The following is a 21,095-nucleotide window of genomic DNA, read 5'->3' on the forward strand; positions in this document are numbered from 1 at the left end:
AGGTGACCAGGAGAGCAGGGGGAGTCAAAAGGAGAGAGACCAGTCTAGCCAGTAATCAGTTCCCTAAGTGTTCTCCACAGCCCGGAACACCCAAAGAGATTCACAGAGTTAAGTAGAGAAGAGAAGGGGGAGGGAGGAGATAGAGGTGACCTGGAGGAGAAAAAGAAGAGTCAAAAGGGGAGAGAGCAACCAAGCCAGTAATCACACTCCTAAGTAAAAAATGGGTACTGAAGATTGGATTCTTAAAGGTACAAAATTGATAACAAATACCAAAAAGCAAAGATTAAAAATCTAGAGTAGAGGTTAGACTCTCAAAAATACAATATTAAAAAAAAATTGCAAAAATTATTAAAAATATATATACAAAATATGCTTTAAAATAGGGTCTTTTTTTGCAAGCTAATAGGTTTTTTTAAATGAAAATTAAAGGAGTAATAACTTAAATTTTTTAAAAATTAAAAAAATGATAATAGTAAAATATATCTAGGAATTTCTCTGGAGCTGTTGAGGGCAGTGTGGGGTCAGTTCAGTTTCAGATAGTTCCTTGTTCTAGCTTATACTTCTCAAGGTCTATAGGCCCCTTCTGATGTACTCAATGCTAACTACTGGGTTTTAATCTGTTGCACCTGTCACTTCCAAAACCATTCCCTCTTCTTTATTTTGGCTTCCTCTGTTTGCAAGTCTCTTCAGTATCTGATTTCCACCCTGACGCAAGGGGGTGGTGGTGGACACTTTTTTAGGCTTACTTGTTCAGTCGTGCTGTGGGGAGGGAGGAACACTGCAAACAAATATCACTGGTGTGTGTGGGGAGCGCTCACAGTGTCTGGGCCACACTGGGTTTGTCCCAGCTCACGGCGTGTGTGCTTTCCGGGTCTACACTGCTCAGGCTTCAGGTTGCTCTGCAGGGGAACTGTCTAAAGTGGGCCTTGGGTTGTATGCACTTCCCAGGTCTAAGCTGCTCAGGTTCAGTTTCTCGGGTACTCCACAAAGGCACAGTCTCGGTTGGGCCTGCGCTTTGTGCCCTTCCCAGGTCTGAGCAGCTCAGGCGACCAGGTGCTTGGTGACCACAACACTCCAGTATTCTTGCCTAGAGAATTACATGGACAGAGGAGACTGGTGGGCTACAGTCCATGGGGTCACAGACAGTTGGACACGACTGAGCAATTACACTTTTACTTTCAAGTGTCACCTGTGTCCAGACACTAAATGTGAATGATGTGGTGATAGGAAAGGCAGCGGTGCCAGGAAGACAAAGATGAATTAGAGATCCATCCTATTCTTAGGAAGTCATCCCAAAGAACAGGGTGGGGGCTGTTACATGCCATGACAGCCATGAAGATAATCTGTATTTGGGACTTTCGTAAGATCATTTCCATCTGGAGGTCTCTTGAGTGCTTCCTGGGAGAGATGGCATTTGGGCAGAGCCCTTACAAGAATAATCAGGCTTTGGGAGGCTCTGTGGCTGAGGTCAGGGAATGAAGAAAGGTACAACCCTTGTCATCAGCTCAGGGGAAGCCCAGAGGGAGAATGAGGTTTTACTGCGAAAATTATGGGTAGATGGTTGGGCTTCTTCTCAAGGGTTGGGAGGGTAAAAAACACTCCCAAGGCATTAAGGCGAAGGAAATTATACCACAGGACATTATGGGAAGGATAGGTCAATAAAATTCTTTTTGACCTTTACCTCCTCCTTTCTGCAATTACTTCCCCGAGGAAACCAAGGGCCATATAACCTGAAGTGCGAAAGTAACACGGCTTAGTAAGTGGCAGAACCACTCTAGAATATAGACCCACTAATTTCATAGTAGGAACCATGCTGTCCGCTATATACCCAAGTTCGAGACTCCACGGCTCCTGTAGACTCCCGACTTGGGTGCGGGCTCCACCCAGAGGGCTCAACAGAGCCTGTACGGACGGGAAGCAGAGGTAACAGACGCAACCATCTTGCAATCAAGAACCGAAGTGGGACAGCTTAGCCAATCAGCCCGCGGGCAACTCTCTTTAGTTTCCGGTCAAAGGCGGGGCAAGGTTGGATACTGCCGGTGATTGGGCAAACGAGACCCTCTAAGCCTATCAGAGTACCATGTGGGCGTGACTCCAGAAGCTGCTCGGACGCGGAGCCCGGGTTTTGCGTGTGGGAGGCTGCGCCGCTTGGGGGCGGGAGAGGCGGAGCTCGGTGCTGCAACATGCAGTTTCGGCTGCCTGCATTCCGGGCCAAGAGGGGGCCGGGCGCCGGGCCGAGGTCGGCCTGAGCTGACTGGCTGCCTCCGAGTCGAGTCAGCGTCACCGTCGAACCTAAGTGAGGGGGCACGGGGAAGGGCCCAGGAGGGCTCTGGGGCTCTGGAGGGGGCTCCGCTCGCCATGGGGGAGGTGGAGATCTCGGCCCGGGCCTACGTGAAGATGAGCCTGCACGCCGCCCGGTATCCGCACGCCGCTGTCAACGGGCTGTTGCTGGCGCCGGCGCCGGCGCCGCGGTCGGGAGAATGCCTGTGCCTCACCGACTGTGTGCCCCTGTTCCACAGCCACCTGGCCCTGTCTGTCATGCTGGAGGTCGCACTCAACCAGGTGCCGCCGCCGGACGCCCATCGACCACCGCGAAATCCCCTAACACCCCTAGCCCAAGCCCATCCCTGGTCTCTTGGCAGTAGTGCGCACCCACAGGGCGGGCGGCACGATTTAGTTACTGATGGCCCCTTTCCCATGGCAGGTGGATGTGTGGGGCGCGCAGGCCGGGCTGGTAGTGGCAGGGTACTACCATGCCAATGCAGCTTTGGACGACCAGAGGTGAGTGGGGTAGCCAGAGGCAGAAGGCTAAGGGTTATGGGGTGGGGGGTGTAAAGAGAACCTCTCTTGGTCATTCCTTCCATCTTCCCTTCATTCAAGCCTTAGGCACTGTAAAGCAGGCACTAGGCTGCGTACGCAGTGAGGAAATAGAAACGTATTTTTCTGAAGGAGCTAGGTGGGGGTGGGTAGGACAATATCAGTCTGACACCTGCTGTAAGTGAGATACCCCCGCCCCGTCCCGCCCCAACAAGTGCTGAAAACACAAAGAAAGCTCAACTGGAAACTTTTTTTTAAAAGGAAGTTTCTTTTTATGTATACAGTTCACCATTTAAGGACACGGGCTTGAACTACCTGGGGCCACAAACAGGCAAAAGTTTTTCACTAAGTACTGCAATACAACAGGACCCAATGGTTGAATTCCAATGTGGAATCCAGAATAGGGAAGGCCCACTGTAAAGTTATCTGCAGATTTTCAGCTGCCGAAGGCTCAACTCAAGGGTCAACTATATATAGAAAAAGCTATCTAGTTATAATCGAGTATTCGGATCAAACTATACTGTTTTGTAAGTTGATTTTCCCACCTTAATAAATATCTGACATCTTTCCATCTCTACACTAATAGCTACCTTACCCTAATAGCTATATAGTACGATATGGGTGTACCATAATTTATTTAATGCTTTACAGTAAACATTGAGGTTGTTTCCTTTTTTTTTTTTTTTTTGTTATTACACACTGTCCTATTAACACAGTAAATTCTTTATAAGTAGAATTTCTGGGCCAGCATATGTATAGTATACAATATAAGTTTGGATGGTTATGCCAAATTACTCTCCAAAAAGACCATCTTAGATTTCCACTCTCACCAGCAGTGTCTGAGCACCTGTTTGCCACAGCACTCAAGCATCAGGCAGTCATGCGTGAAGCATCAAGTAGGCCTGGCGCCCCCAGGCCAGATACAGGGAAAGGCCATCGCTGCATCCACGTCTTTGAGACCTGGGAGGCCCAGCTCAGATGGATGCGGTCTGCCCACAGTATGCTCCTCACACCTCTGATCTTCCCTCCACACAGCCCTGGGCCCCTGGCCTTGAAAATCGCTGGGCGGATTGCTGAATTCTTCCCTGATGCAGTACTTATTATGGTGAGGCTTGGTTTTCGGAATGGGGAGTTGGAAAGAAAGTAGGAAGGGGGAACCCTTGAAACCCTCACCAGCCCTTCCTTGTCCACACAGTTGGATAATCAGAAACTGGTACCCCAGCCTCACGTGCCCCCAGTTATCGTCCTGGAGAACCACGGTCTCCGCTGGGTCCCCAAGGACAAGAACTTGTGAGTGCCCCTCTCCTTCCACCTCTTCTTGGAAGCCCACAGCTCCTGAGCCTCCTCTGTTGTTGGTTCTGTCCCAAGGGTCCTTCTCTAGACCCTAACCTGGCCCCACTCCTTGCTGAGTTTGACTGCCATGGGGGTTATTATTTCAGAGTGATGTGGAGGGACTGGGAAGAGTCACGGCAGATGGTGGGAGCATTACTAGAGGGCCGGGCCCACCAGCACCTTGTGGACTTTGACTGCCACCTTGACGACATCCGAGAGGATTGGACCAACCAGCAGCTCAACGCCCAAATCACTCAGTGGGTTGGTCCCGCAAATGGAAATACCTGAGCCAGGGCCAGAGGGGAGGCTCAGGATCCAATAAAGAGACTTGGGCTGTTGGGCAATGGTATGACTATATTTATTGTGCCTGGGAGGTAAGGTGAGGGAGAAACCAACAGGCAGAAGGTGGGGAAAGTCTGGAGTCCCCTGTAAAAGTCAGAAGGTCTCTGTTGGAGCCATCACAGAATGAGAGGAGGGTCTCAATAGATCATTCCCTTTGTTTCTCCCCTGGGCTTCTTGAGCTTCTCGAAGTTCTTCAGGATGATGTCATATAACACAGCCTATGGGGCCAGGGAGGAGTAGGAGTCAGCCACCAGCCCCCAGTGGCTCTGTACCCCATTTCTAGCCTTGTGGAGAGGTTGAACTTTGTAACCCTTCACCCCCAGCCTGCAGGGTCAGGGAGTGGGTGTGGAAAGCTGCCTCGGCCCACCCCCGCCTCCTCACGTAAGCATTGCGGATCTCCATGACCATCAGCCGGATATCCCGGTACTCTGCCTCATCCAGCTCGTGTACCAGTTGCCGATAATCACCCTGTGGGAGACTTGGATCAGGCCTGACTTCAAGGGTGTCCCTCCTCCCTTGCACCCAGACTGAGGCCTCACCTACCACATGGGGCTGCTTGGCTGCTTTGGTTACAGCATCACCGCGCTCAGAGAAATACCTGTGGGAAGTAGAAGGGTATGGAGCAGGAGGAGGAGGGAGCAGAGGCCTCAGTCTCCACCAGAGGCAGAGCAGTGGGCAATGACTCACTTGGAAATTTGAGTGTGGAAGCCTTCCAGCTTGGTGTGAAGAGCAGTCATCAGCTCAAACACCTTCTCCTGGGGAAAGAAAGCAGGAGGGAATGTGGAAAGCAGCAAGGACTGGAGAGAGAAGGATGGCAGAGGAGTGGGGCAGTGCTCTCACCTGGACAGCCACTCCAAAATTATTCCCATCCTCAATCCGAGGTATTTGCAGCTGCAGCCAGGTGGTGACCTGGGAGGAGGGGATGGCAATGAAGCCCCATCAGTCCCAAACCCAATTCCCAGTTTCCTATCCTGTTCCCTTGTTCACAGTGAATGGGAGTGTGTCAGGTCTGTCCTAAATGCCATGGCCTGGAATTCTGGCTTTACTTGTTGTGCCCTCTCTGCTAAGACCTGGCAGGTGCCATGCCCAACTGGTAGGGACAAAGGACAAAGTGTTTGACCTGAAGTGTGTGGATGGAAGTGGGAGGGCTCACCAGGTTGAGCTTCTCAATGACATCCTTGATCTCAGGCTTTACCCGCTGCAGGAGGACCACAATCTTCTCATTGCAGCTCACTGGGCCACATGGAGGACCTAGGAGGTGGGCGCTGGGTCAGGCACATGACTGGGACTGTGCCAGGCAAGGAAAAGGCATCCTTAGGGAGGAGCTCCTGGGAAGTGAGACACAAGTCCCTTCCACCATAGTGATACCTTTGTCTTCATCTTCCCCTTTCTTCTTTTCATCCTTGTCTTCCTTCTGCAGGGAAAGGGAGGCTCTTTGGAGTCAGGCCTGAGGCTGATTTTTCCCCGGGTTGGGTCCCTCCTCCTAGGAATTCCCATCTTGCCTCCTGCTGTTTCCTCCGCTCCTCCTTCTCTTTCTCCTTGACTGGATCAGGCACTGGGATGTCCAATGGGGCCTTCAGATTGCTCAGGTTGGCTTCATTGAGATCTGGCTCCTGGTGCAGGGTGGGAGAAGGGCTGGAGGCAGGGGCGAGCTCTCACCTCCTCACTCTCACAGCCCCTGAAGCTCTCCCTTTGGCCTCTACTCCCTGCCCATCCCCAGTACCTTTAAAAATGCATCCAACTCAGAAATCTTCTTGGGAAAATAGCTCCCGAGCAGGTTCTCTGTCTGTGTGTAGGGTAACGGTGAGGGAGGATGGGGGTCAGAATCAAATTCCCTTCCTAGGCAGTAAAGGAAGGGCTGCCGCTGCCTAGCAAGGGAGGGCTGAGCAGCGGGCTTAGGGAGGGGTGGGGTGATGACCACGCAGGTCTTACCTTAGTACATAGGTCTTCACGGAACACATCCACCTGTGGAACACAAGCAGCCCTTCAGACATCTGGCTTCATGGCCAGTTTATTCGAGAACCCTTAGGGTTGCATGGGGTCTGACTTGGGTTGGGTGGGATTTGGGGAATAACATTCCTGGAAGGGAAGGGCGAAGGATTCAAGAGGGAACAGATCCCTCGGTGGGCAGTGGGAGGAGGGATGTAAGAGAGCTGCTGCGACTGGGGCAGGGTCGGAGTGCCCTGTGGAATGGGCGCGGGGCCTCCCATGGTGGCAGGACAGGGCCCGAACCCAGTCTGTGTGTGGGCTCGGGCCCCGGGCCAGCAGATTTCCGCTCCACGCCAGGGCTCCGCTTCACCTCACCCCGCTGAACCTCGGCCGCCTCGCCTCTCCTCCCGCAGGCAGACCTGGCGGGGCTCCCGGGGCTCAGGTGCTCTGGGTACGGGGCCCATGAGTGTTCGGATGACTGACCCCTACTCGAGGGGCTGGGGGGCGGGTCACGGACTCCTTCAACGTCTCGGAGGCACGCCTCCCTGATAGACCCTTCCTAGAACCCGCAGCGCTCACCTTGGCTTGGGCTTCGGGCAGGACCCTGAGCGTGGCCATGGCCGGGGTAGGGGCCTACGCCGCACGAGGAGCGAGGAGTGGGCACGGAGAAGGGAAAGTGAAAGCAGCGCTCGCTCCCCGCACGGCCTTCCTGGGTAGTGGGAGTGGAGGTACTAGAGGAGGCGGGGACAGACCAGAGAGGCGAGGAGCTGAGGAGTGCCGGGAGGCAGCCCTGCCGGGGCTCCCCCTAGAGTCGGAGAGGCGCCTTTCCGCTTCCCCGCATCCCCATAGCTGCGGGTCTTTCGATTCCCCGCCTACATCCCCGCCCACCTGCCCCACCCTCCCCGCCCTGCCCTTGACGCCCCGCCTCCCCGGCCACTAGGCCGGGGCCCGCCTCTGGACTCCCCGCCCCTCCCGCCCCCTGCTCCAGATCTCGGGCTCTCTTCCCAGCACCGCCTGGGACAGTGATTAGCCTTACCTGCCTCTCTTCTTTTCTGGGTAGTGAAGCAAGACTTGGCCTCCCTTCCTTTGCTCTGCCAGCGTGGACCCCTGGCTCCACGGGTATCGTCTGGCCCACGCAGTGACGTTCAGACTCTGGCATCATCCCATCAGAGGACCCGGTCAGCTCTCTTAAGACCCTTGTGGGCTCCATTCCTCTGTAACCCACTCACCACGCAGCAGCAGGATTCCACCTTGCTCTTGCTTAAAACTTTCTCAACTTCCTGTTGACCTTAGAATCCAAAGGACTTTCCTGGTCCAAAAGGCCTATCTGGCACCTGTTCCCCTTCAACTTTGCTTTCCAGTTTTCTCCCTCTTTTCAGTTATAAATACCTGGACTTTACAGTTGTTTCTCAAACCTGCTACCGTTGTTCATTCCTGCCTCAAGGTCTTTGCTCTTGCTAATCCCTTTGCCTGACACAACCTACCCTGCGTCAGGATGTCATTCTGTTCTCAGCTTAGATATCACTTCTTCAGAAAGAACTCTGCCTATAAAGTAACTCCCTCCAAGTCTATTAGAAAGTAGCCTGTTTTAGTACCTTCACGCACTATCTCTATGAAGTTGGTTTCTTTTTTGAGGATACTGTGGTTTAGAGCAGGGGTTGGCAAACTTTTTCTGTCAAAGACCATATAGTAAATATTTTAGGCTTGTAGTACCTGTAGCAACTACTCAACTCTGCCATTGTAGCAGGAAACCAGCTATATACTTAAATGAATTAGTGTGGCTAGTTACCCTAAAATTTTATTTATGGACAGTGGCATTTCAATTTCATGTAATTTTCACCTGTTAAGAAATATTCTTTTTTTTCAACCATTAAAAAATGTAAAATCATTTCTTAGCTCTCAGGCCATATAAACACTGGCCATAGGAGAACTGTTGCTTGCTGATCTCTGTTTTAGAGCACAAACAACGGATCCATACTGCCTGGGTTAATAATTCTAGCTCCAATATTTACTAGTTGTGAAAAACTTACTTAGCTCTGCACCTCCATTTTCACATATGTACAGTGGGAACACTACTACCTCATGGTGTTGTGAGGGCTAAATATGTGAATTTATATAAAGAATTTATAGATACTTAGAATGGTGCCTGACACAGAGTAAGCACAATAGTATTATTATTTGTGAGTTTATCATCAGGCAGTAACCCACGGGCCCCCAAATAGCAAAAACTTTGTCTTTCTTATTCACATGGCAAAGAACTATGCTTGGCTCAATGAACATCTTTTAAGAAAATGAGCACGTATAGACCCTCTTTGGAAAGACAGGGTAGAAAGGGTGGCTGAGTAGGGTGCCCAGATAGAAAGGCCCCTGAGGATGGTGAGGAGGGATTCAGTGCTGGAGGCAGGAAAAACAGATCAACCAAGCTGGAGATGGAGCATCTGCTTAGCGGGAATGCTGCCTATCCCTGAGGACAGTTACCTGCCCTGGCAGTGCCAGTCTTTGACATCAGAGCCCCAGATAGCTTGACGTCTGCAGAGACCAGGAGACTGAAAGGACAATGGGAGGGATAGGGGTCAAGCATAAGGACATTCAAGGTCAGTGACAGCAAGGAATGACTGGGGAACCCTGGCGACTATTATACTCTCCTTACCCTACCCACCCTTTACAGGTCCTGCCAACCCAGTGATGAGCAGAGTCGGAGCTAGGTCTGACGTGCCTTTATTCCTTTCAGTTATGCTTGTGGATGGAGTGGGGGCGAGGGAAGAGCCCATGGCCGGGGCTCCCTGGAGACCAGGGCTGATGATACCAGCTGCCATAGGTGAGGTACCAGGCAAAGGTACCCACCGCGGCCCCCACCACCTTGTGAGTATACTGGTGGAAATAGATGACGGTGCAGAGCAGCAAGAAGTTCCAGAGGCCCAGCAGCAGCACGTTGAGCAGGAAGACAAGGCGCAGGGGTGCGCCGGCAGGCAGCCCATGGGCCAGATACTTGGCGAACACTGCTGCTTCCTCGGCCATGAGCAGGCAGCAGAAGGTGAGCAGGAAGGTGTGGGAGGAGACCGTGTATCCCCGCCACTGGTGGCCGGCCGCCAGGCAGCTGCGGCGATCTGGTAACTCGTGGAGCAGCAGGCCCTGGGGCAGAGGCTCGAAGCAGGAGCCGGTCAGGTCCTCGATGAGCAGGAAGGCCCGGCCGGCCCCCCGCCACACGGCTGCCCCCACCACCAGCCGGCTCAGGTGCCGGGCAGTCACTGCCACGCGCCGTGTAGCCAGGAAGACCACCAGCAGCACAAAGCCCCCCAGGAACGTGCAGGTCCAGCCCCACGCTGAATTCACAAACTTTCTGTGGGCAGAAAAGAGGAAAGGCTATTGAGGCCCCTCAGCCCCATTGCTCCCTGTGTGTTCCCAGCCTGGCTCTGTCTCCAGTCGCACATGTCACCCCTGTTGTTTTCTGTGCCCTCTGCCCCGCTTCTCCCACAGCCACTTGAACTTGGCCATCTCCTTGGAGGTCCATTCAGTCTTCTAGGGTCCATGTTTCTTCTTCAGCCCTGCTTCTGTACCCCCCGGCTCTGTTCCCCTCCCCCCTCTGACTTTGTCCTCAACCTCCTAGTCTATTTTTAGAGTCTCACACTGGCAGGAGGACAGAAACCTGGAGGGAGCTGGGATCCCTGAGCCCAGGCAGCCAGCGCCCCCAGCCTTGAGTGGACTCACATGTTGAAGAAGTTGCCGTGGCTGGCGAAGATGGTCCGAGGGTTGACGTGGAACTGCAGAAGGGGCCCGAAGATGACCACTGCTGCCAACCAGGCATGGTAGAGGCGCCGTAAGCAGGGGCTGCCCAGGAGGCGGGCAGCCTGTTCGCTTCCAAAGTACAGCAAGGCAGAGGCCACCCAGAGCAGCACCCTGACCAGGCCGCCCAGCAGGGCCCGGATCCGGGCCCCGGCCCCCCGCCCTGCCCCCACCACCGGCCCCCGCTCCATGTTCCCTCCCCTCCCCGCTAACTGCTTGCTCTGCTGAGCAGCTGAGGAGGGGCTGATGGGGCCCCCCCTGGACAAGGACAGGCAGTGACAGGTGTGGCAGACACAGGGCAGAGCCCTGTTGGCAGCTGGCAGGCGGGGGAGAGGGGCGGGGGGCAGTGAGGGGCCAGGGCTGAGGGTTGCCACGTCAGCAGGGTTCTCACTTTGGGTGTGTTTCCTGACAATGGTCTTGTTCCTTCCCTGTTAGTCCTGTGTCCCTTGACTTTAGGTCCTATGTCTCTAGGTCAAACCATGTTCATGTTTTAGGGCCACTCCTGTGGTTCAGAGCTGTTTTTGTCCACAGCTTGCTTGGGTCTGTTTGTCCCTATTTGGTCAGCCAAAGTCACCCCCACCCCACACAGGTTGGACTCTCAGAGCCCCAAAGATCAAATTCACTCCCACATGATAGTGGGTGGAGGAGACCCTAGGAGGAAAATCCCAGTCTGGAGTCCATCGAATCCTTGGGGTTGTGCTCCTCAATTACTTTGGGGCTTGGCTACACATAGAATGTGGCCTCCGAGCCTGACCACTGAGGCTGGAGCCATAGGGCGGTGAGCAACTTACCCAAGGGAAGTCCCTGTTATTCATTCAGTAACTGTTTTGAGATCCCTATTTGTCTTCTCATTTCTCAAAATGAGATTTCAGGGGCTACCTTTGTGGAGGCTCATGAAGTAGTGAAAGGAATGAACAAGAAAGGGTACCTGCGTTCTGGCCCAACTCTGTGACTTTGAGAAAATAAACTAACCCTCCTTGGTCCTCAGTGCCATCATCTGCAAACTGAGCAAGATGGATTAACCAATTAGGACCCTTCCAGATTCCATTGCCCATACCTCGACATAGCACATGCTCAGGGCCTCTATACCTGAAGACCTCCAGAAGCACTCACACATGTTTAAGCTGACACAGAATTTTTCATTGTAATTTTAAATAGTTGCAAAAGACAAAACATCTAGTATATTATATATACTTACTTTTCAAAAATAAAGCTATCTATATAACTCTTTCCCTGGTGGCTCAGATGGTAAAGAATCTGCCTACAACAAATAAGACCAGGGTTTGATCCTTGGGTTGGGACGATCCCCTAGAGAAGGAAATGGCTACCCACTCAGTGTTCTTGCCTAGAGAACCCCATGGACAGAGAAGCCTGGTGGGCTACAGTCCATGGGGTTGCAGAGAGTTGGACACGACCATGTGACTAACACTTTCACAACACTAGTGATTATATACCTCACCATTTTTCATTTTAAAAATGTGACAAGATCTTAACAGAAATTATATTTCCATTCTATTCTCCCTACAGAATTTATCCTAATATGTTTTTATGCCTGAAAATCTTTCATTGATCATACATAAGTCTCTGCCAAAAAAAGAGAGTAGATGATTTGAAACAGTTTTTACACATTTCCTGTGACCGTTAAGTTGAATTTTTTTCTTCTGCATTGAATTTCCATATGCTGCTAAGTCGCGTCAGTCGTGTCCGACTCTGTGCGACCCCAGAGACGGCAGCCTACCAGGCTCCCCAGTTCCTGGGATTCTCCAGGCAAGAACACTGGAGTGGGTTGCCATTTCCTTCTCCAATGCATGAAAGTGAGAAGTGAAAGTGAAGTCGCTCAGTCGTGTCCGGCTCTCAGCGACCCCATGGACTGCAGCCTACCAGGCTCCTCCATCCATGGGATTTTCCAGGCAAGAGTACTGGAGTGGGGTGCCATTGCCTTCTCTGGAATTTCCATATAAATTAGTACAAATTTCAAAATTGTTAGTAGCACAAAATATATTATTTGTACAACAAACCTTTCACAGAGTTTGATAATACAATAAGATTGTATCGGAAATGCATCTCTTAATGAGAATAGATGGCCCTTGGGGCCTTGATTGAATGAGGATTTGAGGACACTAATCATTTTAGTTGGCATCTCCTTCTAGCATCCTGGAGGTAAAACAGTTCTGGGTGAGATGGGTGGCATCTCTGGGTGTTAGGGGGTAGAGATAGGTATCATTTGTTAACTAAGCTTTGCAACAGGGAGTCCCTCCTTGGAGAAGAGGCAGAGGCGGGAATGAAAGGAGCCAGTAGGGAAGATCCATGTGATGGTTTCATGCAGGCAGATCAATTGGAGGAAAGAGATCACCTGGAGGCCAAGCATCTGGACAATTTATTCTTTTAAAAGTGTTTTGCTATTGAACAGGTACATCTCTTAACCCCTTGCTGTGTCTCTAAAACCCCCTGGAGGTGTGCATTCTGGTTCCAGAACTGCCTTAGAGATAATGGGGAAGGTCAGGCCAAGCTGCTCCCCTATTGTCCACACCATGGTCTCCCCTGAGGCATGGTGGCTGACCTCTGCCTGCCTCCATTTCCTCACCTGGAAAAAAGGGTGCTGTGAGAATGGGTGAGGTCCTGAGTGTGAAGTGCCCAGATGGGGCCTGCCGTCAGTGCTCAGCAGGTGATCTCTGGCTCTGGGCTACTTCTTTCCATAGACTGGACCAGCTCCAGGGCAGAGCTGACGGGGGTGTTCTGGGTTCTCATCTAAAACGTGTTTCCTTCCTATTATCTCAATTTCCATTTGCTGAGAAGTTTCTGAGGTCGGTGAGGGACGCCCTGTTGCAAAGCTCAGTTAACAAATGATTTTGGTATTCCCCTTCATCTTCGGGCATCAAAGCAGTGATTTCTCTAACAGAGGAACATATCTGAAAGCTTTGCTGAAACCATTTTCTTAAAGTGAGAGGATAAAAGATCTGCAATAGGATAAAGAGAGAGACAAGCGGATGCTGAGCCAGGTTCCCACAGAGTTTATTGAGGGAGCCAAAGCCAGTGATAGGACAAAGGAGTCCTACTTCAACATCCCTCCTTGAAGCTGCTGGCCTCTGGCATGATGGAACATTCTGGGAGGGGGAGGACCTGCCCTGTGTGGGGCCACACAGAGCCTCTCACACCATAGCCTGCCCACCCCAAAGACCCAGATGCATGAGAGAGAAGACATAATTCCCGCCATGGGAGGGTGCTTATCCATCCCCCTCTCCCTGAGGGGCTAGAGCTCTAGCCATTAGGACCTCTGGAACAAAGGCCAGCACTCCTGGCCCTCTGACTGACCAGTCTAATCCTCAATGTGAAGGCCTGGGCAATGGGCCTTGCTGATGGCACAGTTCAGACCTGGCCCCAGGCATCTACTCTAGGAGCTAACACTTAACATCCAAACATGATTAAAAACCCTCAGGACAGTTCTCCTGCTGATCAGATAATGGCAGTCCTGCCAGACCCCGGCCCGAGACAGAGGTCCAAGATGATTGGGTGTGAGCATGTGAGAGGACCACACTACCCCAAGGGGAGGATCTCCCAGGGGTCAGCTAGGGGCCCAAAGCCTGGGCTTCTGTTTCTCCCCAGCCAGTGCCAGTGAGTCCCCAAAGATTCCCCCATAGGGGAGAAAGGGAGGAGAAGGTGGAGAGCTGGTGAAGAGGCTCACCCATGACTGGGCCTGGAGGTCAGATCTACTGGGGCGAGGAAAAGGCTGTAGAGGGGTGGGACATTGGGGCAGGGGTGCTGGGGTGCTCCTCCGACTCTGGCATGTCATCCTGGAAGTACTCAGCCTGGCGGTACTGCCACAGACGCAGATTCCCGTCCCACTGCAGGGTAGAAGGTGGCAAGTAATCAGGGGACGCTGCCCTCACCTGGTCCCGGACACACACTGGCCACCCTCACTCTAGCATCCTCACCGAACTGCTGACAATCTTCTCCTCAAAGGGGTGCCAGCTGACGTCACGCACACAGGCCTTGTGGGTGGTCAGCTTCTTCACGATGTGGCCACTGAGGAGGTCGTACACTGTCCGGGGAAGGCCAGAGTGGAGAAGGGCAGCCAGAAGACCTTCCAGCCATCCCTCATCTCTCCCTGCCTCTCAGGCAACCTCCCACCTTCCCAGAGGAACAAAGCCCACATCTAGGGATGCTGTTAGTTTCTTTTCCCTACCTCAGGTTGAGAGTATGATCTAGCAGAGCTTGGGTATCTCTGGCCCTTAGCTAACTGTTACAGGGTCAACAGTTAAGAAAATGAAATGTGGCTTTAAAGCAGCAATTTTTTTGAAAGCTCACAAGATACGGGAGACACCACAAAGGTGAACACGGGCTTGTCTCCATAGACTTGTGAACCTGCTGCTCCTCTTCTGGACTCGGGTGCGCCTTCCTCTCTCCCTGGATGGGCCTTCATCTCAGCACCTCCCTAGGTCTATCTTCAGCTCCATCCATCTGTGTCTGTGTTTCTTTTCATGCATTCCTCCTGCTTCAGTGGCTGTGCATCCTTTACGACTTGCTGCTTTTTGTGTCTTTCTGTCTCTGTTCCCTCCTACCTTTCATCTGTAATCTCTTCCCTGACTGATTAAAAAACAGAACCGTGTATATTTTTGGTGATCTAGTATATTTACTGACTAGAATTCTGTGTTCCTTTCTTAATTTAAAATGCTAATGAATAGAATGTTTTCTCTTTCTCTGTTTAAGCCGCCCCACTTCAGGCTAAATGAAATTTCATTATAGTTCTCACTGGATTTCTTAAGGTGCTCACTGATGGTTACAGGTAGAATGCCAGGGGAACATTCCTGCCCTTCCTGAGACTCCCTGGTCTGACACAGTCCTTACCGACCACTTTGCCAGTGGAGCAGCCACTGTAGATGAACTGCTGGCCGGTGCTGTGGGTGGGGGAGAATCGGCAACGGATGAGGGTGTGCAGCACCCCGTGGCCCCGGTAGGTCATCAAGGAGCTGTCCCCTGGGAGCTTCAACTTCCGCCAGGCTGGGGAGGGATGCAGGGCAAACCCGGGGTTAGGGAGTCTGGATTCTCCTGTATCACCTGTCCTCAGCAAACACTGATGCTCACAGACAGTCATCTTTCCAATCCCCAACTGGTGTCTCTTTTCCCACCAAACAGTCAGCTGATATACGCCAGTATGGCTCTGCTGATTGTCAAGATGCTGCAGTACTTTGGTATCCATTGGCTTGGAGTGAGTGATCCCCAGTTCCCACATTGGTAACCCCTGACTTTCCCTTGGTTCAGCAAACAAAGAGTTAATGCCTGGCAAGGGGGAGTCAGGAGAGGGGTCCCAGCTTCATCCACCATGCCCATGCTGGGCCTTACCACAGGTTAAATATTTTAACTACCACTCCTGACTCTTCACTCTCCAGGTCTCAGGTTCTACCGCTCTCACCTTTTTTGGGCACCTGCTGCCAGCGGTAGTCCCAGTTTTGCTGTGTGGCAGCCTGGCGAGAGGCTTCCATGCCTTCCCGGCTAGAAAAACGTCGGATATCCCAGAGCTTGATGGTCTGGTCTTTGGAGTTGGAGATGAGATATCGGGCATCACCCTGTGAATCCCAGGATGGATAAGGAGGATCAGAGCCCCCCTCTCTCAGTTGAGGGGTATGAACGCAGGCTGCTCTCTGCTCGCCTCTTTCTTCACCCAGGTGGGCCTCACCATTGGTCTCCTACCACGAGCCACACACCCTGGCTAGGTTTCCCCTTCTTTGTCCAGCACACTGGCTGGCTCCTGTTCTACCTTGGATCAGATTGTCTTCTACTCTTCTTGTACAGAAAGCCCTGCTCCTTGTGGGATGGTGCCGATCTTGCAAACCGTGGCTAAAGGAGGAGCTTGGCGAGTTGCCACACCTGTTTGCTTTGATACCACAACTCAGTCGCCTGGCCGTGCAGTCCTGCCTTTGCACCCACCTTACTGTCAATGAAAGTGATGCCGTCCTGATGCCCAGCGAGCGCGCCCACAGGCTTGGGGTCATCTTCCCTCATGGTGCGTCGATCCCACACTTTGCAGATGGCATCGTCACCCCCGGAGAACAGGATTTGGGAGCTGACGTCAGCAAAGGCCACCGCGTTCACATCATCCTCATGGGACTCAATCTAGGGGAGAAAGAGGCCAGGATGTTTACAACCTCTTTCTAGGTCTTCCAACAAGCCAAGGACTGGGAGGCAGAGGCTTGAAATCTTGGGAGCAATACCTGAAGGGTCCGCCGGTTCTGTTCTCGATCAAAGACGTACAGGCAGCCATCATTGGCCCTGAAGGGGAGGGGATAAAGAGGGCTTTGGAGCCAGGACCGAGAGGACCCATGCTACGTGTGCTCTGGAGACACTGTGTCTCGAAGTCCCGCTAAGGGGCAAGCCCTTGTGTCTTCTTATACAGGAGGTGGGAGAAGAGTTAGCTGTGACCTCCCATCTCGTGCTGGAGAAATGGTGCTTGAGAAGTGAAGCCACTCGTAAATCTTGGCCCTGGACAAGCCCTGGTTGTTCTCCACAGCTGCCTGGATACGGGTATCTGCTGTAGTCTCTGTAATGGCAGAGCCCGTTTCTGGGAGAATTTCTATCTCATTAAGTTCTGGAGGCATCCCCACAAACACTCACCCTCCTAGCACTTCTCGTCCATCTGAGGAGACAGCGATGGAGAACACAGCGAAGCGACGTTCATCTGGCCTGAAAAGAGACGAGGAGGAGTTGCATTAAGTGAACTTCCCTTCAGCCCTGATTAATCCACACAGAATGTGACAGGGGCCGTAAGGCACACTGCTGAGGGGAAAAGAAATCCCGCCAGCACACATGCCAGAATGTGGGGCACCTCAGTGAGGAACCAAGAAGAATCCTGCAGCCATCTATTTGTTCCTGGTCCTCTGGCTGACAGGCTGGGTGGTTCCCTCCCAGAAGTCCACACAGAGAAACTTGCAAGCAGTGTACTTTCCCCTCTAAGCAGGAATTCCAGTTCAAGTGGTGTGCTCCTAGAGAGCCTTTCTTGAGTAGTTTCTGATGAGTCTGACCAGGAAGGGAAGCCAGTACCTTAGATCCAGGGCAGTGTGTGTGTCTCCCTCCCCGTAGATGTTGCAGATATGAACTAAGAGAAGCAAGAGAAACAAGAATCTTTCAGGGCCCCAGGTAAGGAGGGTACAGCCAGGAAGAGACAGAACAAATGGGAAGGAAGTTGGACCCAGGGAGCAATTTGTCCAGGAAAAGGCATGGAGTCATGGCACGGAGGAGACGGAGGTCTGGGGCACACTCACTGTAATCAGACCAGCTGGAGTAAAGGAAATGATTCCCATCAGGGGTGAAGGCCACATCCAAGACGCTCCAGCCGACATCCCGGGCTTTGATGCTCTTGAATTTACGAAAGCGGCCATACCGGCAGTCATATAGTCGGATTGTCTGGTCTGTGTGAGTGGCGATCAGGCAGAATTAGAAAACAGCCTCCTGGAATCCTCCCTAGATCAGACCTCTCTCACTCACCACTGATCTGTGGAATGTTCCCTTGATCATGGGACAAAACATGTGTTCTAGCTAAGCATCCTTAAGCCAGGGTCTGAGCTCCCTGGATGGGGCTTTCTAGCATCAGTCAGAGGAACATCTCTTATTCTAAGGCAGTTGGTAGGACTAGGGTATGGTACCTTGACAGGCAGACATGAATATTTGACCATCTTTGCTGTAGATGCCACAGAAAGCCTTCTGAGAGTAGGTATCGGTGAAGCCCAGATCATTGGGCAAGAAGCTGGGGAAGCAGAAAGAAAGTGAGGGTAAGAGGAGCTCAGGATGGCTCCTGTCCCAGTTAGCAGCATCCTAACAGAGCTGGATGTGAATACAGGGGCATTCTTCCCAGCTTTGGGTATAAGCCTTTGTCTTTGATTCATTCTATCATCCTCTCACTTGCTATACTTTTCCCCTTTGCTCATCCTCAAAGCCTCAACCCCACATAACCTAACTTTAATATCCCTGAGAATCCTTTAACACTCATCCTTTCAAAGTTTAAGAAAGTTTAGACTTATCTGGCCCTTGGAATCTCTCCACCAAGCCCCATACTCACTGAGACATCACTCGAGACCGTTCTCCAAGGGAGAAGCTTCCCTGGTGGCAGAGGCCCCGTTCTCTCTAAAGGAAGGGATTGGGGAATATTGCTAGCGGAAACAGAGGGCCACCTCAGCCACACCAAGCCCCCTCCTCCAAAAATATTGCTCTTGCTACAGGAACGAACCCAGCACACAGTAATAAGTCCCACCAAATGACCACTCAGGCTGGTTGAGAGCTCTCCAGCCCCAGCACTTGAGGCTTCCTTGGAAAGTTTACTTCCCTTTTCTCTGGGATTGTGGCTTCTGGCTGCACTGATAGTCCTGCGGCTAGACTGGCTGGATGAGGAGAGGCCTACCTGGTGCAGCATTTGAGGAAAGCTGAGCTCCCGGGCTGCCCGCCTAAGCCCCAGCCGCCCCGTGGCCAATTCCACTTGTGTCTTGATCTCACTGCATTCCAGCTCCCGGGTGTCAGGGGTTGCATCCACTGTGAGCACCAAATAGAAGTTTCATCCTAGGTCTTTTCCAGCCCCAGCAGACAGTTAGCAAGGCTGTGCTCAGCCTTCTCAATATGGCTGAATATACTGGGGCTGCAAAGACTCCCTCATTCCCTGAATTATCTCATCTTTTTCTTTCAATTTTTGCCGAAATTAATTTTTTTAAAACTTTTGTAGTGGAAATCCTTTGATATTAGGGTCTCTGTCTGCCTTTCCTCTTACCCGGTGGATTGTATCGATCTCCAAGACGACCATCCCAGGCACTGTCATGCTCTTCCTCGGAGTCCGAGAGGGCCTGGATGAGCTGCAAATTTGCTGCACCTCCTCCCTGCACCAACCTCACTTGGCCTCTGTGGAGAGAGCCCCACCCCCCATGATAAAGGGGAGGATCCCTTCCCCAGACCAACCAAATTCAGAGTCAATGGTTATGTAGTTCATAGACCACCTTGTCCTCAAACCCCTGTACTGTTCCCATATTGAGGTTTGAGGCTGACTAGACCATGGCTGTTATTTTGTCTCCTATAAGACACACCAGGAGGCTAATTTTCACTCTTACAAGAGGAGTAGAAAACCCCAGCATTGCATGGATGTTGACTGATCTACTAAGTTGACTTCCCAGAGAGTTAGAAATTCTGAGAGCATTTCCTTCTGAGTCTCTCTGCCCAAGGAGTCTAGCATAGGACATGGTTTTCTGAAGGGATTCTCAAGCCTGTCTTCTCCCTCAAGGAGCCATAGCTAAGAACCAAAGCCAGTTGCACCCCCTTTCCAGTCAATTGCTGGTAGTCACTTCCCTCAAAGCATTCTTTCTTCAGGAACAGGATTAGAGTTAGGTTAATTTAAACTTGTTTTTCAGGTAAATCCAAATGGCCTCATATCATGTGTCAATGACTTCACTTAAATTCAACACTCACATCCCCAACTCTTTTCTTCACCCCTCATAGCACTTCCTTCCCACCTCCCTCTTTTTTTCTTTTACTTGGAAAATAGGTTACATGTATGTAGTCATAGCTAGACTCCCTTGAATAGTCCCCTCAACACAAAAGCAAATCATCCTGTTGACCCTGCCTAGGGGGGTGCTGCCAGTGTCCAGCAGAGAAGGCTGTTCTGCTCAAACAGAACAGCTGTCCTGGGCTGATCCCATTCCCTGTTCTCTGTAACTTCCCCGACAGCAGCTGGTATCAAGGGACTGTGGTGGCGCCTGGTGGGGACACACCAAGGGGTAAGTTACCTGCGTAGGAGATAGGCCAGTACCTGGGCCAGATCCACATCTTCATCCTCCTCTTCCTCCTCCTCACTCCTACGCAGGCCAGCCCCTCTTCGGGGCAAGCCCTCGGAGGGGTCTCCAGACCCAGTTCCTGCGCTGCTACTATTCCGTGATCCCATCTTCTGGTCACAGCATCCTTAAGTCCTGTATGGGGACTCCTCCTGTCACCTCCTTGGGTTTGGTGAAAGCAAAGCCTGCTCTAGAAACACCAGAGTTTCCTGAGATCGATAGTAGCTATCTCTAGGAGGGCGACCCTTCCTAGGTATTGAGATCCCTTCTCCTCAGCCTGTAACAACTCCCAAGGCTTCGGGAACACAAACCTTTCCCAATCCTGTGAAGCAAAATAAGCAGAGTGAAACCTAGGGCTTGACCCTAGCTCACTAGTGAAAATCCTTTGAACAGGAATTTCTCAGTTTTCCACCTCAAACTCACCTATCAAAGTCCCTGGGGTGGGGGTGGATTCCCAGGTAACCTCTCTGGCGAACCAATCAAAACACCTCGCGGAAGGAAAGGCGCCTCATTAGCTTACCCATCTAGCCAATCAGAAGCTTTAGAACTCAGAGACCCCCTCGACGCCCCCCTTGCCGGCCAATTAGAGCACTCCCTTGCGAAAGCCGGTGGCAGCAACAACCAATGAGGTTAAAATTCGGCCTAACACCCCCCCCCACTTTGCCTCACGCCCACGTGGTGTTCCGGGGGTGTGTACGCTAAGCGGGGGCAGGCAGGGAGGAAGCCGAGAAGCACCTCCCACAGAGCTTGCGGTTACCGCCACGCGCGAGACCACCCACCAGCGAGAAGCAGTCGCAGGACCAGCAGCGGCGCGAGGCCTTGTTTACACGGACTGCCGCCGCAGCGTCGGCTAACCGCTTCTCCGTCACGCGCCGCCTTCGTCACGCATCTCCCCGCTCCGCGACCGGCGGATTACGGACGTCACGCGACAGCCCTGACGGCCCAGCCCTCTTGGCCAGCTTACTGGACAGCTGAGCGCGGTGATTGACAGACGGGCGGGAGAAAGTGCGCGAGGGGTTTGAGGGGAGGAGAAAGCGCGCGACCCAGTAGGGGCGACCGCTCCTCGTGGGAGGAGTATGTAGGGAACCGGCT

At 52.2% G+C, this 21,095-nt stretch overlaps 4 protein-coding genes and 1 long non-coding RNA gene across 21 annotated transcripts; 2 read left to right on the top strand and 3 right to left on the bottom strand.

Moving 5' to 3' along the window:
- The first annotated feature begins 2,150 nt into the window (after nt 1-2,150).
- EMC9 (ER membrane protein complex subunit 9) lies at nt 2,151-4,493 on the top strand. 2 transcript variants are annotated; one of them, XM_002690497.6, is made up of 5 exons: nt 2,151-2,562; nt 2,705-2,781; nt 3,853-3,922; nt 4,013-4,107; nt 4,257-4,493. In XM_002690497.6, the coding sequence occupies exons 1-5, from the start codon at nt 2,359-2,361 to the stop codon at nt 4,435-4,437; spliced, it is 627 nt and encodes a 208-aa protein (XP_002690543.1). In that variant the 5' UTR covers nt 2,151-2,358; the 3' UTR covers nt 4,438-4,493. The 2 variants fall into 2 exon arrangements, with proteins under 2 accessions (XP_002690543.1, XP_024853708.1); XM_024997940.2 differs by lacking the exons at nt 2,151-2,562; nt 2,705-2,781 and having other exon boundaries at nt 2,997-3,922.
- On the bottom strand, nt 4,492-7,153 carry PSME1 (proteasome activator subunit 1). The gene is made up of 11 exons (NM_001024509.3): nt 7,000-7,153; nt 6,424-6,456; nt 6,215-6,277; nt 5,994-6,104; nt 5,860-5,905; nt 5,645-5,742; nt 5,332-5,400; nt 5,179-5,246; nt 5,035-5,089; nt 4,873-4,959; nt 4,492-4,709 (listed from the first exon to the last, which is right to left on the bottom strand). The coding sequence occupies exons 1-11, from the start codon at nt 7,036-7,038 to the stop codon at nt 4,629-4,631; spliced, it is 750 nt and encodes a 249-aa protein (NP_001019680.2). The 5' UTR covers nt 7,039-7,153; the 3' UTR covers nt 4,492-4,628.
- Nucleotides 7,154-9,122: 1,969 nt separating this feature from the next.
- On the bottom strand, nt 9,123-10,915 carry FITM1 (fat storage inducing transmembrane protein 1). Its single transcript, NM_001105351.2, is given in 2 exon segments — nt 9,123-9,760; nt 10,129-10,915. Coding segments are annotated over 2 exon segments (879 nt in total). The 5' UTR covers nt 10,395-10,915; the 3' UTR covers nt 9,123-9,147.
- Nucleotides 10,129-21,095, bottom strand: DCAF11 (DDB1 and CUL4 associated factor 11). 16 transcript variants are annotated; one of them, XM_005211369.5, is made up of 16 exons: nt 20,783-20,939; nt 20,427-20,491; nt 19,959-20,138; nt 18,953-19,080; nt 18,593-18,720; nt 18,254-18,318; nt 17,841-17,941; nt 17,460-17,606; nt 17,239-17,293; nt 16,813-16,881; nt 16,413-16,470; nt 16,129-16,314; nt 15,614-15,767; nt 15,049-15,201; nt 14,136-14,242; nt 13,200-14,045 (listed from the first exon to the last, which is right to left on the bottom strand). In XM_005211369.5, exons 3-16 carry the CDS (start codon nt 20,111-20,113, stop codon nt 13,911-13,913), a joined length of 1,641 nt encoding a protein of 546 aa, XP_005211426.1. In that variant the 5' UTR covers nt 20,114-20,138; nt 20,427-20,491; nt 20,783-20,939; the 3' UTR covers nt 13,200-13,910.
- LOC132346345 (uncharacterized) lies at nt 15,766-20,193 on the top strand. Its single transcript, XR_009496151.1, has 2 exons — nt 15,766-15,866; nt 15,994-20,193. It is a non-coding gene; the product is annotated as an uncharacterized lncRNA (long non-coding RNA).

This window comes from Bos taurus, chromosome 10 (genome assembly GCF_002263795.3).
Source record: "Bos taurus isolate L1 Dominette 01449 registration number 42190680 breed Hereford chromosome 10, ARS-UCD2.0, whole genome shotgun sequence".
Taxonomy (NCBI): Eukaryota; Metazoa; Chordata; class Mammalia; order Artiodactyla; family Bovidae; genus Bos; species Bos taurus.

Coding starts and splice junctions, on each gene's coding strand:
- EMC9 (XM_024997940.2), top strand. CDS start 3,569: ATGTATAGTATACAATATAAGTTTGGATGGTTATGCCAAATTACTCTC. Junction 3,923..4,012: donor CTGATGCAGTACTTATTATG/GTGAGGCTTGGT, acceptor TTGTCCACACAG/TTGGATAATCAGAAACTGGT. Junction 4,108..4,256: donor GTCCCCAAGGACAAGAACTT/GTGAGTGCCCCT, acceptor TTATTATTTCAG/AGTGATGTGGAGGGACTGGG.
- PSME1 (NM_001024509.3), bottom strand. CDS start 7,038: ATGGCCACGCTCAGGGTCCTGCCCGAAGCCCAAGCCAAG. Junction 6,278..6,423: donor GTGAAGACCTATGTACTAAG/GTAAGACCTGCG, acceptor CCCTACACACAG/ACAGAGAACCTGCTCGGGAG. Junction 4,960..5,034: donor CAGCCAAGCAGCCCCATGTG/GTAGGTGAGGCC, acceptor AGTCTCCCACAG/GGTGATTATCGGCAACTGGT.
- DCAF11 (XM_059890576.1), bottom strand. CDS start 20,113: ATGGGATCACGGAATAGTAGCAGCGCAGGAACTGGGTCTGGAGACCCC. Junction 18,319..18,592: donor TTCCTCAAATGCTGCACCAG/GTAGGCCTCTCC, acceptor CCCTTCCTTTAG/AGAGAACGGGGCCTCTGCCA. Junction 16,315..16,412: donor AGAACCGGCGGACCCTTCAG/GTATTGCTCCCA, acceptor TTTCTCCCCTAG/ATTGAGTCCCATGAGGATGA.